This window comes from Serinus canaria, chromosome 4, assembly GCF_022539315.1.
Source record: "Serinus canaria isolate serCan28SL12 chromosome 4, serCan2020, whole genome shotgun sequence".
NCBI classification, from domain to species: Eukaryota; Metazoa; Chordata; class Aves; order Passeriformes; family Fringillidae; genus Serinus; species Serinus canaria.
Window position 1 is genome coordinate 69,533,737 of NC_066317.1, and position 14,476 is coordinate 69,548,212.

At 67.2% G+C, this 14,476-nt stretch overlaps 3 protein-coding genes across 6 annotated transcripts; 2 read left to right on the forward strand and 1 right to left on the reverse strand.

The window, feature by feature from the left end:
* LBX2 (ladybird homeobox 2) lies at nt 1-4,195 on the forward strand. Its single transcript, XM_050974106.1, has 2 exons — nt 1-322; nt 3,434-4,195. The coding sequence occupies exons 1-2, from the start codon at nt 1-3 to the stop codon at nt 3,817-3,819; spliced, it is 708 nt and encodes a 235-aa protein (XP_050830063.1). The 3' UTR covers nt 3,820-4,195.
* Nucleotides 4,196-4,543: 348 nt separating this feature from the next.
* Nucleotides 4,544-7,983, reverse strand: TTC31 (tetratricopeptide repeat domain 31). Of its 4 annotated transcripts, none has more exons than XM_050974002.1 (12): nt 7,905-7,983; nt 7,668-7,736; nt 7,419-7,561; nt 7,107-7,335; nt 6,879-6,969; nt 6,657-6,798; nt 6,125-6,226; nt 5,972-6,041; nt 5,709-5,880; nt 5,553-5,627; nt 5,002-5,104; nt 4,544-4,902 (listed from the first exon to the last, which is right to left on the reverse strand). In XM_050974002.1, the coding sequence occupies exons 3-12, from the start codon at nt 7,500-7,502 to the stop codon at nt 4,786-4,788; spliced, it is 1,185 nt and encodes a 394-aa protein (XP_050829959.1). In that variant the 5' UTR covers nt 7,503-7,561; nt 7,668-7,736; nt 7,905-7,983; the 3' UTR covers nt 4,544-4,785. The 4 variants fall into 4 exon arrangements, with proteins under 4 accessions (XP_050829959.1, XP_050829957.1, XP_050829958.1 ...); XM_050974000.1 differs by having other exon boundaries at nt 5,709-5,883; XM_050974001.1 differs by having other exon boundaries at nt 5,972-6,044.
* Nucleotides 7,984-8,866: 883 nt separating this feature from the next.
* Nucleotides 8,867-14,025, forward strand: CCDC142 (coiled-coil domain containing 142). The gene is made up of 11 exons (XM_050973998.1): nt 8,867-9,168; nt 9,459-9,555; nt 9,895-11,244; nt 11,322-11,408; nt 11,640-11,804; nt 11,874-12,028; nt 12,101-12,265; nt 12,358-12,472; nt 12,543-12,720; nt 13,078-13,286; nt 13,760-14,025. The coding sequence occupies exons 1-11, from the start codon at nt 9,121-9,123 to the stop codon at nt 13,999-14,001; spliced, it is 2,811 nt and encodes a 936-aa protein (XP_050829955.1). The 5' UTR covers nt 8,867-9,120; the 3' UTR covers nt 14,002-14,025.
* The last annotated feature ends 451 nt before the right edge of the window (nt 14,026-14,476 follow it).

The following is a 14,476-nucleotide window of genomic DNA, read 5'->3' on the forward strand; positions in this document are numbered from 1 at the left end:
ATGACCTCGGCGGGGGATGCGGCCGGTTCCCCCCCGCTGCCCGCCGCGGTCGGCGGCCACCGGCGGAGCCCCCTGGACCGGCTCCCGCCCCCCGCCAACACCACAAAACCGCTGACCCCCTTCGGCATTGAGGACATCCTTGGACGTCCCCGCGGCGGGAGCCCCCCCGGGACCGGGACCGGTCCCGCCGCCCCCCCCGCCCCGACAGGGCCCCGCGGCGGCGGCGGCGGCTGCGCCCCGGCCTCGCCGCTCTGGGCGCTGGAGGAACTCGCCAGTAAAACCTTCCAAGGGCTGGAGCTGGGAATGCTGCAGGCGGCCGGAGGTACCGGGGCCGGGGGGCTGCCGGGGCCGGGGGGGCTCCGCCGGGAGCGGGGCGGGCACCGGGAACCGGGCACCAGGCAGGTGGCGGGGCTGGAGGGCGGTGGGGAGGAGGTGGCGAGGCCAGGGTCGCCCCTCGTCCCCCGTCCCGGGAAGTTTCCTCCTTGTCCCAGAGGGGCGAGCGGGGCTGGGAGGCCCGAGAAGTCGCCGGTGCTCGGCCGGGACACCGGGGACACGCGGCTGCCTCAGTCCGAAATGGGGGAGAAGTCCCGGGGCCGGACACGGAGAACCGGAGCGAGCCCCAGCCCTGGTGAGCCGCCACGGGCACCGAGGCACTGGAGCTCCGGGAGAACCGGCCGCGCAGGGCCGGCAGCTTTACCGGGAGCCGCGGAATCGGGCGGTGGATCGGCCGCCGAGTCGTGACCGTGACCGTGACCGAGCGCGGGGGCCGAGCATCGGATCGGGCCCGCCGGCAACGGAAACCCGGTACCGGCTCCGAGCCTCAGCGGGGACAGGGGCTCCGTCCGGGGCTCGGCCTGCCCGAGCAGCCCAGTACCGGAGGGGTCCGACGGCCGCTCACGGACGGGCACGAACCGGCCGCACATCTCACGGGCTCGGCCGAACCGGGAGGACGGGCGGACACCGACAGACAGCACGGCGCCTCCGGGAACGAAAAAATCCGTTCCTGGGTTGAAGAGACAGACGCGGACGGACAAATCGTGTCTCCGGGATGAACGGAAAATCCCTCTCACGGAGGGACACACGGACAGGCAAAGCACGGCGTCGCCGGGAATGAATAAAACCGTTACCGAGTCGGACAGACCGAAAAAGGCACCGGCAATTAACACAGAAAAATAATTACCGACCCTTACTGAGATGGACAGAGAGGGTCTCCGTGGTTAACGTGAAAAGAAAAATATTACCGAGACGGACAGACCGACAGTCACGGCAGAGCAGCGTGCTGGTAATTAACGGATACGGTTGGGCACAACGCGACTGACGCCGGTAACGAAAAGCCCGTCGGACAGACGGACACGGACTGCTAGATCAGCCCTCCCGTGAGTAACGGAACCTTCGTTACCGGCCGGACAGATGATCGAGGATGGAGGCAGACCCCGGTAATTAACGGGGAAAAAAAAAATCCCTAATTAAGGAGAGGGGCTCCGGCAATTAAGGAGCCCACCACAGCGGGCAGACAGACAGACAGAGCAGCGATCTTGTGATTAACGAATAAACCAACCCGTTAACGGGCGGAACAGAACGGGGACGCCTCGGGCTCCCGGTTTTAAGGTAAAATCCCTCGTTATCTGACAGACGGACATGGCAAGGAACGAAATAGGTGAGCGAAAATATCCCATCACCGGGTGGACAGACAGACGGACAGGAATGGGGGTGAAAAATTCCTTTTTCCGGGACAGAAAGACGGGCAAAAACGGGGCCGATCGGGGCTCCCGGAATTAAGGTAAAAGGCCCGTTACCGGACGGACAGATCGACAGAAAAAGAACCGAAAAAAAGGGAAAACGAAATAAATGGCTACCCGGTGATCAGACGGACAAAAGTCGGAACGACAGCGGCTCCCGGGGCGGCGGTAAATTCCCATTACCGGCCAGACGGAAGGACAGACATGGGACTAATAAAAATGAACGAAAAAAATCTCGCTGCCGGCCAGAGCGATCGGGGCTCCCGGAGCGGGCGTGAAGCTCCAGTACCGGCCGGACAGATGGACACGGCCGAGCGGAGGTCTCGGAATTAACAAAACCCAGTCGCGAACCGGCCGCGGGTAACGGCGGAACGAGCCGGGACTGGTGGGCAGATGGAGGTGCCGGTAATTCAAGTAAAACCTTGTTACCGGGACGGACCCACCGACACAACCGGGGAAGCCCCGGGCTTCCGTGATGAACGAAAACGCCTCTTCGCCGCGACGGAAGGACGGACTGACAACGGAGCGATCAGGGCTCCCTGAGCGGCGGTAAATCCCCGTTACCGGGATGGACAGACGGACAGAAACGGGGCCGATCGGGGCTCCGAGAGCGGAGGAGAAGCCCCGTGACTGGACCGAGGGACGAACACGGCATCGATCGGGTTTTCGTGGCCGCCGTAAAGCCGTGCTACCGGGACGGACCCACGGACTCGGCCGGGGCCGCCCGGGGCTCCTCTACCGAACGAGGAGTGGAGCCTGAGCTGCGAGAGACCCCGGGAGACTCCACCGGTATTGCGGGACGCACGGCCCGAGCGAGCCGCGTTACCGGTGCCGTCGGCAGCTGCGGGGCTGGAACGGACTGGGGGCCGTAGCGGAAAAGAGATCGGGACAGCGACCAGGACCCCGGCGACAGCGAGCAGCCGTGCCCGGGGCGGCGATCGCGTCTCGCCGGGGTTCTCTAGGTCGCTAGGGGCAGCAGCGACCGCACCGGGGCCGGGAGAGGCGACGGAATCGAATCCGGCACGGCCTCGGGTCTCCTGGAATCGCAGAGAAGGAGGATCCCGGTTCTCTGCCGTGGCTCCCGGGTTCGTTCCGGGCTCCCGGAGCAGCCGCCGGAGGGACACGGCTGTCTCAACCCCGGTCGCGACGGGGGCGATTCCGACACGACCGCGGCCGCTGTAGGACGATGAATCCCGGCTTCCGGCACCGGCCGCGGTTTGGTTTGTTCGGTTCGGTTGGGCACGAGTTGGTTCGGCTCGTCTGCCTTCGGTTCGATGCGGGCCGGTTGGGCTCCGTTCGACCGGGAGTCGGCGGGGCCAGCACGCACCCGTAGGGCTCGGCGAGACCGGTGCGGCTACAGTTACCGGTGCCCCGGCACTGCCGTGACCTCAGGTCGGGACCCGCAGTGCCCGGTGTCTGCGTGTACCGGTGTCTTTGACCTGACGCCGCTGCTCACGCAGGTCGAGGCCCGCGATGCCCTGCGCGGCTCGGCGGTGCCGGTGCTGTCCGGGTCCCCGTACCGGTACCCTGCCCCACAAGCCTTTCCCCGTCGGGCATCCCGGTGCCGCTGCGGTTCTCGGTGCGATGCCCTGCCCCCGCAGCCACTCCTCAGCCGGGGGCCCGGGGGCCGTTCCCCGGTGCGGGTCCCGGTGCTGCTACCCTGTCTCCGTGTCCTAACCCCGCTGTCTCCGCAGGTCCGTCCCCGCCGGGCGCCTCGGGCCCGCGCCCTCCCTGCAGGAAACGTCGCAAGTCCCGGACCGCGTTCACGGCGCAGCAGTTGCGGGAGCTGGAGCAGCGATTCCGGCGGCAGCGCTACCTCTCCCCGGTGGACCGGGACGCTCTGGCGGCGCGGCTGGCGCTCTCCGCCGCCCAGGTCATCACCTGGTTCCAGAACCGCCGCGCCAAGCTCAAGCGGGACCTGGAGGAGCTGCGAGCGGACGTGGCCTCGCTGCAAGCGCTGCCCCCCGCCGCCCTGCAGCAGCTGGCGGGGCTGCCCGAGCCCCCGGGGGCTCCCGGTACCGGCACCGGGACCACAGAGCCCGCCGAGCTCTCGGAGGAGGAGATCGACGTGGCGGACTGAGCCGAGCACGCTCGGCTCCGTTCGGACCCGCTGGGACCGAGATTGCTCCGCTAGGACCCACTCGGACCGGCTCGGCTGAGTTCGGATTCACTCGGTCGGGTCAGGCCGAGACTGCTCCGTTCGACTCTATTCGGGTGCACTCGGCTCCGTTCGGGTACGCTCGGCTCCGTTCGGAGTGACCCGGCCCTGCCACTCCCGGTTCCGAAAGGAGCCGAGCCCAGCCCCGCCCCTCCGTGGACCCTTTTGCGCCTTTTTTTATTTTTTGTTTTGGTTCGTCTTTCCATTTTTTTTTCTTTTTTTAATTTTATTTTCTATCGTCCCCGGTGTAAATATTTGCAATAAAGGCAACACCTTAATATGGACCCCAGAGCCCTCCACCCACCCCCACTTTTTTCCGGGCGAGCACCTCCCACCGCGGGCATTAATTTGTTTTAACCAGTGATTAATTACCGGCTGCGGCCGCCCCTGCCCCCCTCAATTTGCATATTAATCAAATTGTATTTGATCTCACGCCTGTCACACCCCCCCCCGAAGCTCCTGTCACCAACCAGTGACATTAAGGGGGGGTGGAGATCCGCCCCCGCTGTCCCCCGGGGTTGGAGTGACATGGGGAGTGACAAGGGACAGAGGGGGACAGGGGGTGGACAGGGACATGGGGCTCGGAGACTTCGAGGGAGAGAGATGGCAGAGAGGCTGAGGGACACCAGCCCAAAGGAAGGCCAAAGAGAAGAACAAATCTCAGCTTTATTAAAAAAACCAAATTGCTACAAATCCCTGAGGGGCCCCGGAGAACAGCCCAGGCCCACCCCCCCAGCACAAGGGGCTGCAGGGTGGGCCCCGACCCCCCGCAGCACCCCCAAGGCAGGAGGGGGAGACACCCCCACCCCTGGCAGTGGGGGACAAGGCACAGGCAGGTACAGGCAGGTGAGGGGGGGGCTGCCAGGACCCCCCCCCAACAGAGCAGGGTCAGCTGAGCAGCCCCCCACGGGTGGCCTTGCCCTTGGCACGGGGCATGGGGGCCGGGGTGGCATGGGCCGGGTGCTTGAGCTGCAGCAACAGCTTGCTGCCCTCCACGGTGGCACCCTGGGGACAGAAGGAGCTGGCACAGTTGGCACAGGTCCCCTGTGGGGACAGGGTGTCCCTGAGGGGTGGAGGGGGGTCCCACAAGTTGCCCCAGCTCACCTGCATGGCCCTGAAGGCCTCCTCGGCCTCTGCTTTCCCACGGAAGTTGATGAAGGCACAGTGGCGGCCCGGGAGCAGCCGGACGGAGCGGATCTCCCCAAACCTGGGGGGCACAGACCCCCAAATTGGGGGGGGGACAAAAGTTAGAGATTGCTAAATGGGGAAGTGGAGGGTTAGAGACCCCCAAAGCTGCAGGGTGGGAGGGTCAGAGACTCTCAAACGTGCAAAGCAGGTTTAGCAACCCCCAAGAGCTGGGAAGGGTGAATGACTCCCAAAGATGGAGAGAGTGAGACGCCCCCAAATCTCCAGGATGGGGGAACAGAGACTCCCAAAGCTGAGGAAGGACAGTTAAAGACACCCCAAGATGTGGGACAGAGACCCCCCCAAACCTGGGAGCGGTGTGTGAGTCGGACACTACTCCCCCCAAGTATCCCTTGCAGGTCAAAACCACCAGAGAATGAGGACAGGGACAGAGCTGGGGAGCTTGGGGTCACCAGGGGGTGCCAGGGGCTGGGGGTCCTGGAGGAGGAACAGCCCTGGGGGTCACTCACCGGCCAAAGGCACGACGCAGCACCTTCTCAGTGATGTGGGAGGTGACATTGCCCACCCAGAGCGGGAAGCAGTCCCTGCCAAGAGCCATCGTGGTGTCACCAGAGCCAGCACTGCTCCACTCTGAGCCCCACCATCAGATCACCAGACCCCCATACCTGGCAGGGTGGCTCGGTGGCAGTGTTGGGCAGCCACTGGCCACAGCAGGTGCCTGTTCCGGGTCTTTTGTGGTGCTCTTGGCACTGCCTCCCGTCACACTTTTGTCACCTTTCTCCTGGCAGGTGCTGGCAGCACCTGGTTGTCCATCCTGGCAGCTCCTGGTTGTCCATCCTGCTGCCGGGGAGCCAAAGGGGTTCAGCACCTACTGGGGACACTGGGATAGCCCTGGGGTCCCCTCAGCCCACCCACCCCTATCCCTTACCAGGGAGAAACAGCGGCTCCTTAGCCTTGAGCAGGAAGGGGGACACGGGGACACCCCCGGGGCGGCTGCACTGCTGTGAGGGGACAGGGGTGAGGCGTGGAGGGCACAGCAGGGCAGGGGGCAGGGGGTAAGGGGTTGGAAAGGGGCTCTCACCTGCAGCTGGGCCCGGCAGGCCTCCAGCTGCGTGGCTGCCTCAGCGTAGGCCCCGTCCTGCAGCAGCAGCTCCTCGAAGGTGCGTGCGGCCTCGGCATAGCGCTGGGGGCCGGAGGGCACCTGCAACCCCTGCCTGGCCCCACAGGCACCCCACACCCCCCACCCAGCCCAAATGGCACCTCAAAGCCTCACTGACATCCCCCAGCACAGCCCTGTCCCACCCCACGAACATCCCATGCTCATGCTCTGCCCAGTCCTCCCAGCCCCAATTCACACCTAATGCTGCCAGCCCCACCCCTCATCCACAGCACCCTACAGCTCCTCCAGTTCCCCACAGCCCCCACCCAGACCCACTGGCACCCCTAAGCCCCCTGCCCTGCCCACCAGCACCCCAAAATCCTTAGTTCGTCTCCAACAACTCTGACAGCCCCATACTCACTCCCAGAACCCCGCAGCCCCTCACCCAGCCATGCCCCCCCCACCCACCCAAGACCCCAGCCCCCTGCAGAGTCCCTGGAGCCCCCCCAGGTACCTGAAGCCCCCTGAGGGCCTTGCCCTTGCGGAAGGAGCCCTTGGGCCAGCCCGGCTGCAGCGCCAGTGCCGCCTCCGCATCCGCCAGTGCCTCCTCGTAGCGGCCCAGCTTCTCCAGGCAGTAGGAGCGGTTCCCCAAGAGCCTGAGGGGATGTGGGGGTGTCACCGAGGCCTGGCCCTGCCACCCCAGCACCCCCAGCTCACCCCCAGCCCCTCTGCTCACCGGTGTTCCCGGGGGTTCAGCTCCAGGGCCATGGTGAAAGCCCAAACGGCCTCAGAGTGTTGGCCCATCTGGGCTGCCTCGATGCCATGGCCTGGGGACGTGACACAGGGGTGCGTAGTGAGGACACAGGGAGGGACAGTCCCCCTAGCACAGCCCCTCTGAGCTGGGGAGAAGCAGGGAAAGCCCCCAATGTCCTCCCCTTCCCCCTCTGGGGGTCCCTGCACTGACCTGCAAGCGCCAGGCTCTGCGCTACCGTGCTGGGGCTGGGTGGCCTGGGCTGGAGGGGCTGGAGGGACACAGGTGTCTCCACAGGGTCCCCACTTCCCTTCTCAGGCCCCTTCCTGCTTGGCTCCACATTCTGTGGCCCAGGGGACCGGTCACTGCCCGGAGGGGGCAGCCTGACTCCTGCCTTCTCCCGTGCTTTGCAGACAAAAGTGCAGCTCAGGTCCAGCTCTTCCTGGGGAAGCAGGGAGGGATGGGCAGGCAGAGCTCTGGGACCACCCACCCACAGATGGTCCCCATGGGGAGATTGTATCTCACCTCTGTCACTACTGTGTCCTCTGACCCAGGCTCCCTGAGGGGACTGTGGAGTCCCCAGGGCACGGGGAGGGCTCTGGGCAGCATCCCTCATCCTCAGCACCATCTGAGGGAGGTCCAGTGCCTGCAGGACCACGTGGGGAGCTCTGCAAGGACAGGGAGAGGGTGAGGTGACAGGGCTAGGGGTTGCTGGCTGGCCCCCACCTCTGGGCACCCCTAGAACAGCACGAGCAGGCTGGACTGGTCACTCACTGGGTCAGTGTTCTCTTTGTTCTTCTGCTCTTGACCCAGTTTCTCACGTTTCTTCCGGTCTTTTTGTTTCTGAAAAGGAAGAACACAAACCCACGAGCAGGTGTCATGCAGAGAAATGCAGTCCCCCAACCCCACCACCCTCAGCCCCCAGCTCAGGGGCCTGCTGGCAGCACCCCAAGAAGAGGGGTGACCCCAATCCCCAGGAGCTGGCAGTGGCCCTTCCCAGGGCTCACCCACCTTCTTCTTCAGCTTCTTCTTCTCTGCTTTTCTCTTGGCCCGCTCCTCCTCTGCCACCAACTCCTGTGCGTTCTTCTCAGCTTCCTGCAGGAGTTACCTGAGTCAGGACAGCCCCAGGGCCACGAGGTGGGACCCTCTGGTGATGTCAACCCGGACGCCCCAGCCCCTGGGGGACATCGGGGGCATTTCCCACCTCTGCCGTGAGCCAGGGCCGGCGGGGCGTGGGCAGCCGGTCCAGCCGCGCGTCCAGGGTGGTGGGAGGGGTCCGGGGCAGCTGCGAGGGCGGCTCCGAGCACAGGAAGGACTTGCGGAATCCGCAGTAGCTGTAGGGAACGGTCCCCTCCGCCACGGGAACGTCCAAGAACTGCAAACCAGCGTCGAACTCGTCCTCGTCGTAATCGTAATTGCCATCCTCATCGTCATCATCATCCCCCAGCCCGTAGTAATCCACCCTAGGGCCTGGCAGGAGAACGGGATGTGTGAGGAGCAGTTCCACGCACGGGATCCCGGCAGCCCCCACCCCGTTCCCCCTCCCCGAGCACGGGGACCCCCGGTAACCCCCGCCGTACTCACCGTCATCCCAGAGCAGACACACCTCCCCGTCCTTACACTGAATCACTGTCTGGGAGGGGCCCTGCGACGGCACCGGCAGATCGGCGAAGCTGGACATACGGTGCCAGGGGCAGAAGGGCGCTGTGGGGAGCAGAAACAGCCATGAGCCGGCGGAGACGGAACCGAAACCGGGCCTCGCTCTGGGCTCCCCGCCCGGCCCCGCCACGGCCCGTACCGCCGCTCCAGCCAGCGGGGCCCGGCGTGCAGCCCCAGGGGCAGGCAGCGGCAGCAGGCCCGAAGCCGCAGCCGCCCAGTCCGGGCCCGTCCCGCTCCCGCGTCCCGCCCGAGCTCCGCATCGCCACGAGCCGCCGCCGCCGCCGCGCCTCAGGATTCCATCACGGGCCTACCGGAATAACGTCACGGCGCCAGTTGAGGCCGCACGGCCGCCATGTTGGGTGCGGGCAGGACGGCGGCCCGTAGGGCCCTTAAGGGGCGGGACCGGCTCTTCGCATCCTCTCCCGCCGTCCCCGCCTGCCCCGAGGCGGCGGGCTCGTCCCGCCCCCCAGGCCGGGCCCCTCCTGGCGGCCAGCTTGGCCCAGCCCCCCGGATTAGCGAGGGCGCGGTCTAAGCCTCTTTGCTGCCGCCGCCCCCGGCATGGCCCGGCATGGACGCCGGCGGCGCTGAACGGCGCGGAGGAGAGCTATGCCTGCAGGTGAGGCCGCTCGGGGCAGGGGGGGCTCGGATACCTCTCACGGGGCAGCGGCGGGGCCGGGCCGGTAACGGGATGGGCGGGGGGGCACCGGGCCCAGGGAGTGCTGCGTCTCCATGGCAACGGCACAGGGGGCTGGGCGGGGAGTGGCCAAACGTGGCGAGCCCTGACCGGAGGCGTGGTCACAGCGGGAGCTGGCTGGGGGCGTGGCGTGGGGGCGTGGCCGGTGTGGTAATGGGCGGGGTCATCCGTGGCCCCGGCCCGGAGGTCCTGAGCCCCCCGTACCCCTCCAGGTGGGCGACGCCGGCCTGGGCGGCCTCATCCTGCTGCTGCTGACGGCCCGGCCGGGACCGGGCGATGGGGCTGGCCGCGGGGACCCCCCCGAGCCCGGTGAGACCCCCGAGGGCTGCGGGGAGCACAAGGGGGTGTGGTCTTCTGGGGGACTGCGGGGATCCTGATGGGGTGCGTGGTCCTGGGGGGAGTGTGGAGGACCCTAATGGGGTCTAGGGACCTTGGGGGGGCATTGATGGGCGGGCTGTGGGGACCCCAATGGGCTGTGGGGTCCTGGGGGGACCTATAGGGAACGTAATGGGGTCCTGGGAGTCTCAGGGTTAGGGTGGCAGTGGGACAGTGATGGGCGGGTGCTGCCCCACATCAAGGTTCTTCACACTGGGGGTGCCCACCCTACACCGTGGTCCCTGCCCCATCCTGAGGGTCCCATGCCCCCAGGCGGGTCGCGGGGGCCCCTGGCACGCTCCTTGCAGCGGGCAGAGGCCATGCTGCGCAGTGTCACCCCGGGACTGCGCCGCCTGCTGTCCCCGCGGTCGAGCCGGCGCGGTGACGGCGACGAGGACGACGACGAGGACGAGGATGAAGCAGCGTCCCTCGTGGTCCCGCTGGAGCAAACCTTCCCGGCGCTGCGCCGCTGCCTCTGCGTCTGGGAGGACCCTCGCACCGAGACTTTCCTGGGGTACGTGCGGCCCCATCCCGGCGGCGCCGGTGACTTTTCCGAGGACGCCGTGCGGCGGCGCGTGGCGGAGCGCGGAGCCACCCTGCACGCGCTGCTGCAGCACCGCCACCAGCTCCGCCTCGCCCGCGACTTCACCCGACGCCTCAAGGCCTCCTCCGACTTCCTGCGGCGGCTGCCGGCGTTACCGGGGCCCGGAGAGCCCGGGGAGGCGGCGGCCCCGGCGGTGCGGGAGCTGTGCCTGGAGCTGCGGGCGCACGCGGGGCACTGGGCCGCGCTGCTGCGGCGGCTGCGCACGGACGCGTGGCTGCGGGCGCTGCCGCGGCACCGGGGCCAGGCCGTGCTGCACCTGCGCTGGGCGCTGCTGCTGCCCGCGCTGGAGGCCGCGCGCCTCACCGGGCGGCACATCGAGGGACGGCTACGGCAGCTGGGCCGCCCCGGTACGCCAGCTCCGGCCTCTGAGTGCCTGGCTGACCTCTTCCAGGGGCTGGAGATCTACAACCGCGTGGTGCGGGAGCTGGCGGAGGAGCTGGGCCCCGAAGTGAAGGCGCCCGGTGCCTTCACGGTGGGCGGGGTGCTGCGGCTGCTGGCGGCCGAGCGTGGCCGGGCCGTGGCCCAGAGGCTCCGGCCCCTCCTGTGGCCCCAGAGCAGGAACATCCGGGATGGACACGTCCGCTGGGAGGATGTGGGGGTGCCGTGGCCACCGGGGCACGACACAGCTGAGATGGGCATGGGGATGGACACAGAACCTTCTGGAGCAGAGGTGCCACCAGCGCTGGCGGCTGAGCTGCAGGCACTGTGCCAGGAGGACGAGGAGCTGATGGGGCACGTTTTTGGGGCGCTGGTGGCCTCAGCTGACAGCCTGTGGCAACCAGTGCTGTCAGAGAGCCCCGAGGCCCCGGGGCTGCGGCCAGGCAGTGCAGGGGGCTGGAAGGCCGTGCGGTGGCTGGACGCTGCCCGTGGCCCCATGGCTGCCACCCTGAGTGCCCGGTACCGCCTGCTGCTCTGGGAGGCTGTGGGTGCTGTGCTGGGGGACAGCCCGGGCACCCCTCCTGCCACCCCCAGTGTCACCGTCACCGTGGCGTGGGAGCTGAGCCGTGCGCTCGCCTTTGGTATGTGGGGGTGCAGGGGGTGTGGGGCTTCCTCAGGGTGTCCCTGTCCCACCCTGAGCCCTGCTGTGTCCCCACAGCCCGTGTGCCTGCTGAGTGCCGGGAGGAGCTGGGAAGGCTCTGCCTGCAGCTGCTCTGCCGCAGCATCCTCTGCAGCTGGGACACGGGTATGGGGGGCTGGGGGGTCACAGGGAGTGGTTCAGGGTATGGGGCAGGGTGTGGGCTCTGGGGTACATGGTGTGGGCTCTTTTGTACAAGGTGGGGGGCAGAATATGGGGCACTCAGTGGATATGGGGTGAGGGAGTGGGGTATGCTATGAAGGGTTAGATATGCAATATGGGGTGGGGTGTGGGGTGCAAGTAGGGGATGTTGGGGCCTTCTGACTGTTTCCCCTCCAGATTTTACCCGTGCTCTGGGCTCAGGGCTGTCAGACAAGTGCTTGGAGGCCCCAGGGGGGTCCCCGGGGCTGGGGTGCAGCCGCACGGCCCAGCAGCTCCGGTGCCTCTTCCCGGCCCTGGCACTGGCCCTGCGCTGCCTGCGCCTGCTGCCTGCCCGCCCACACGGTGAGGGGGGTCTGGGGGAGGGGGGCAGGTGGGTTAGGGGATCCTCTCTGTGCTGACCCCCACCTGCAGCCCCCCCTGGGGGTCTCTGCCTGCGGCTGCAGGTGCTGGGCCGGTGCCTGGCGGCGGTGGCGGCTGCCCACGCATGGCTGACGGGCCGGGCCGGGCGGTACCTGGCGGCCTGGGCATTGCCTCAGTTCCTGCTGCTCACCCAGGGAGACCTGCAGGTATGGTGGCACAGGGGGCACGGGGGGCTGGGGGGACATGGGGGGCTAGATTCACTCCACCCTCCGCTTCAGGTGCTGAAGGCAGAGGCAGAGCAGCTGATGCTGCAGATGAGCAGGACCTTCACAGAGCCAGGGGACATTCCTGAGGACAGCCCCCCAGAGCCACCCCCCAGCTTGGGATCCCCGTGGGAGCTCCAGCTGTGCCGGCAGATCCGTGACATGGCAAACAGCATCCAGGTATGGCAGGACTGCAGGAGGGTGGTCTGAGCACCAGGATGCCTCTGTCACCCTGTGTCACCCCATGCCATCCCATGTCTCCTGTGTCCCAGCTCTTCTCCGGGGATGTGCTCTGGATGTTCTCCACCAGCTGCAAGCGGCTCTCAGCCGAGATCTTCGACCAGACGATGCCTCTGGGCCGGCACTGGCGGCTCGGGCCCCGCGCTGGTGGGTGTTGGGGCTGGGGGGCTGTGGGGGGATTTGGGGGATCACGGACCTAGGTCCCTGTGTCCCCCAGAACTGCCCAGCTCCCCCAGCGCCTACGCGGCGGCCGCGGTGCAGGCGGTGCTGGGGCAGGTGCTGCAGGGGGCCCAGGCCCTGCCCCACGATGCCCAGGTGCCCACCCTGGCACGGGTCACCACGGCCTTCCTGGAGGCTTGGATGGATCACATCCTGACCCGTCGGATCAAGTTCAGGTACTGGGGATGGGGGGCCAGAGCCTGTGGGCAGTGCCAGCGGTCCCAGTGGGGTCCTGGGGATTCCAGTGGCAGTTCCAGGGGTCCCAGTGGGGTCCTGGGGGTCCCAGTGGCAGTGCTGGGGGTCCAATAACAGGCTAGGGGGCTCAGTGGCAGGTTGGGGTCCCGCTGATGGTGTCCCAGTGGGGTCCTGGGGGCTCTGGCAGTGCCAGAGGTTCTGTGGGGGTCCCAGTGGTGGTCATGGGGGTCTGATGGCAGTGCCAGGATCTCGGTGGTGGTCACAGCGTGTGGTGGCGCTGCCAGGGGGTTCTGATGGGCACGCCAGGGGTCCCAGTCCCACACTGACCCCCATGCCAGCCTGCAGGGTGCCCTGCAGCTCCGGCAGGACTTCGAGGCCGTGCGGGAGTTGGTGTGCTCCGAGCGCTCCGGGCTGGCTCCCGAGGCGCGGCAGGCGCTGCGGGCCCTCTGCGTCTTCCGACACACGGACACGGCCGTGCGCTGCCTCCTGCAACAGCCCGGGGGGCTGGGGGGACCCCCCCGTGGCTGGGGCAGCCTCCGGCGCTGCTGTGAGAGCGGGATGGGCCGGGAGGGGTGGGGAATGCGGTGGGAAGGGTGGGGAATGTGGTGGGAGGAGATGAGACAGGTGGGGGTGGAGATGGGATGGGATGGGGTAGGGATGGGACAGGGTGGGGATGGGACAGGGTGGAAGAGGGATCGGGACATTGGGACAAGGATGGATGGGGACTGGCTGAAGAACAAGGATCTGGATAGGGATGGGGTGGGATTGGGATGAAGATGAGATGGGGTAGTAATAAAATGGGAATTGGATGGGGTGAGATGGAGTGGGATTGGGATGAAATGGGATGGAGATGGGATGGCCCAGGGTGGAGGATTGGGACTAGGATGGATGGGGACAGGGAGAGGGACAAGGATGGGGATGGGATTGGAATGGGGACAGGAACCCCCATCAGAAGCAGGATCTGATATCCCAGCCTATCCATCTATCCAACCTATCCCAAACCCATCCATCCCTTGCCAGGCTCAGATGAAGGCGCCCACCCCCTGGAACCATCCATGGACCCTCTCCCTGGCCTGGACCCTCTGGAGGGGCTGGGCCCAGTCCCAGGGACCCCCCCTGCAGCAGCAGAGGCCGATCTCCCGTCCCGGCCCGAGTCCCCGTTCCCGGGCAGCCAGCAGCAGTGGCTGTCCCTGCGGCTGCACCGTGCCCGCCGCTGGCGTGTGCCAGGGCTGCCGTGTGTGGGGAACAGCCCCGAGGGCTGAGCTGGAATAAACCTGGAAACACCATGGCCGTGGCTGTGTCTGCGGGTGGGATATTGGGGTGTGGGGGTCTGGCACTCCTGGGGTGTGATCCTGGGATTCCATCTGGGACCAGTTGGTGGTGGGTGGGCAGGATCTAATTGGGACTTTTGTAGGGAGACTGGTGGGGCTTGGGGGTCCTGGGGGTGCAGAGTGGGATTCCTTTGGGGTCCTGGGGGACACTGCAGGTGCATAGCTGGGGTTCCTGAGTGATCCTAGGGAAGGCTGGGGGTCCTTTGGGTATCCCCGAAGAGCTTGGGGAGGAGATCAACGGACAGCAAGAGGAGCGTGGACTGGGTGGCAGGGCAGGTCGGGGACACCCTGCCGTGTCGTTGTCACCTCGGGGCCAGTTCGGGCCGGCGGGGTCCTTGGGAGGACTGAGCCTGCGCGTGGTCCTCCCGCCCGCCAGGGGGCGCTCGCGGAACCGGCCTGGCCACAG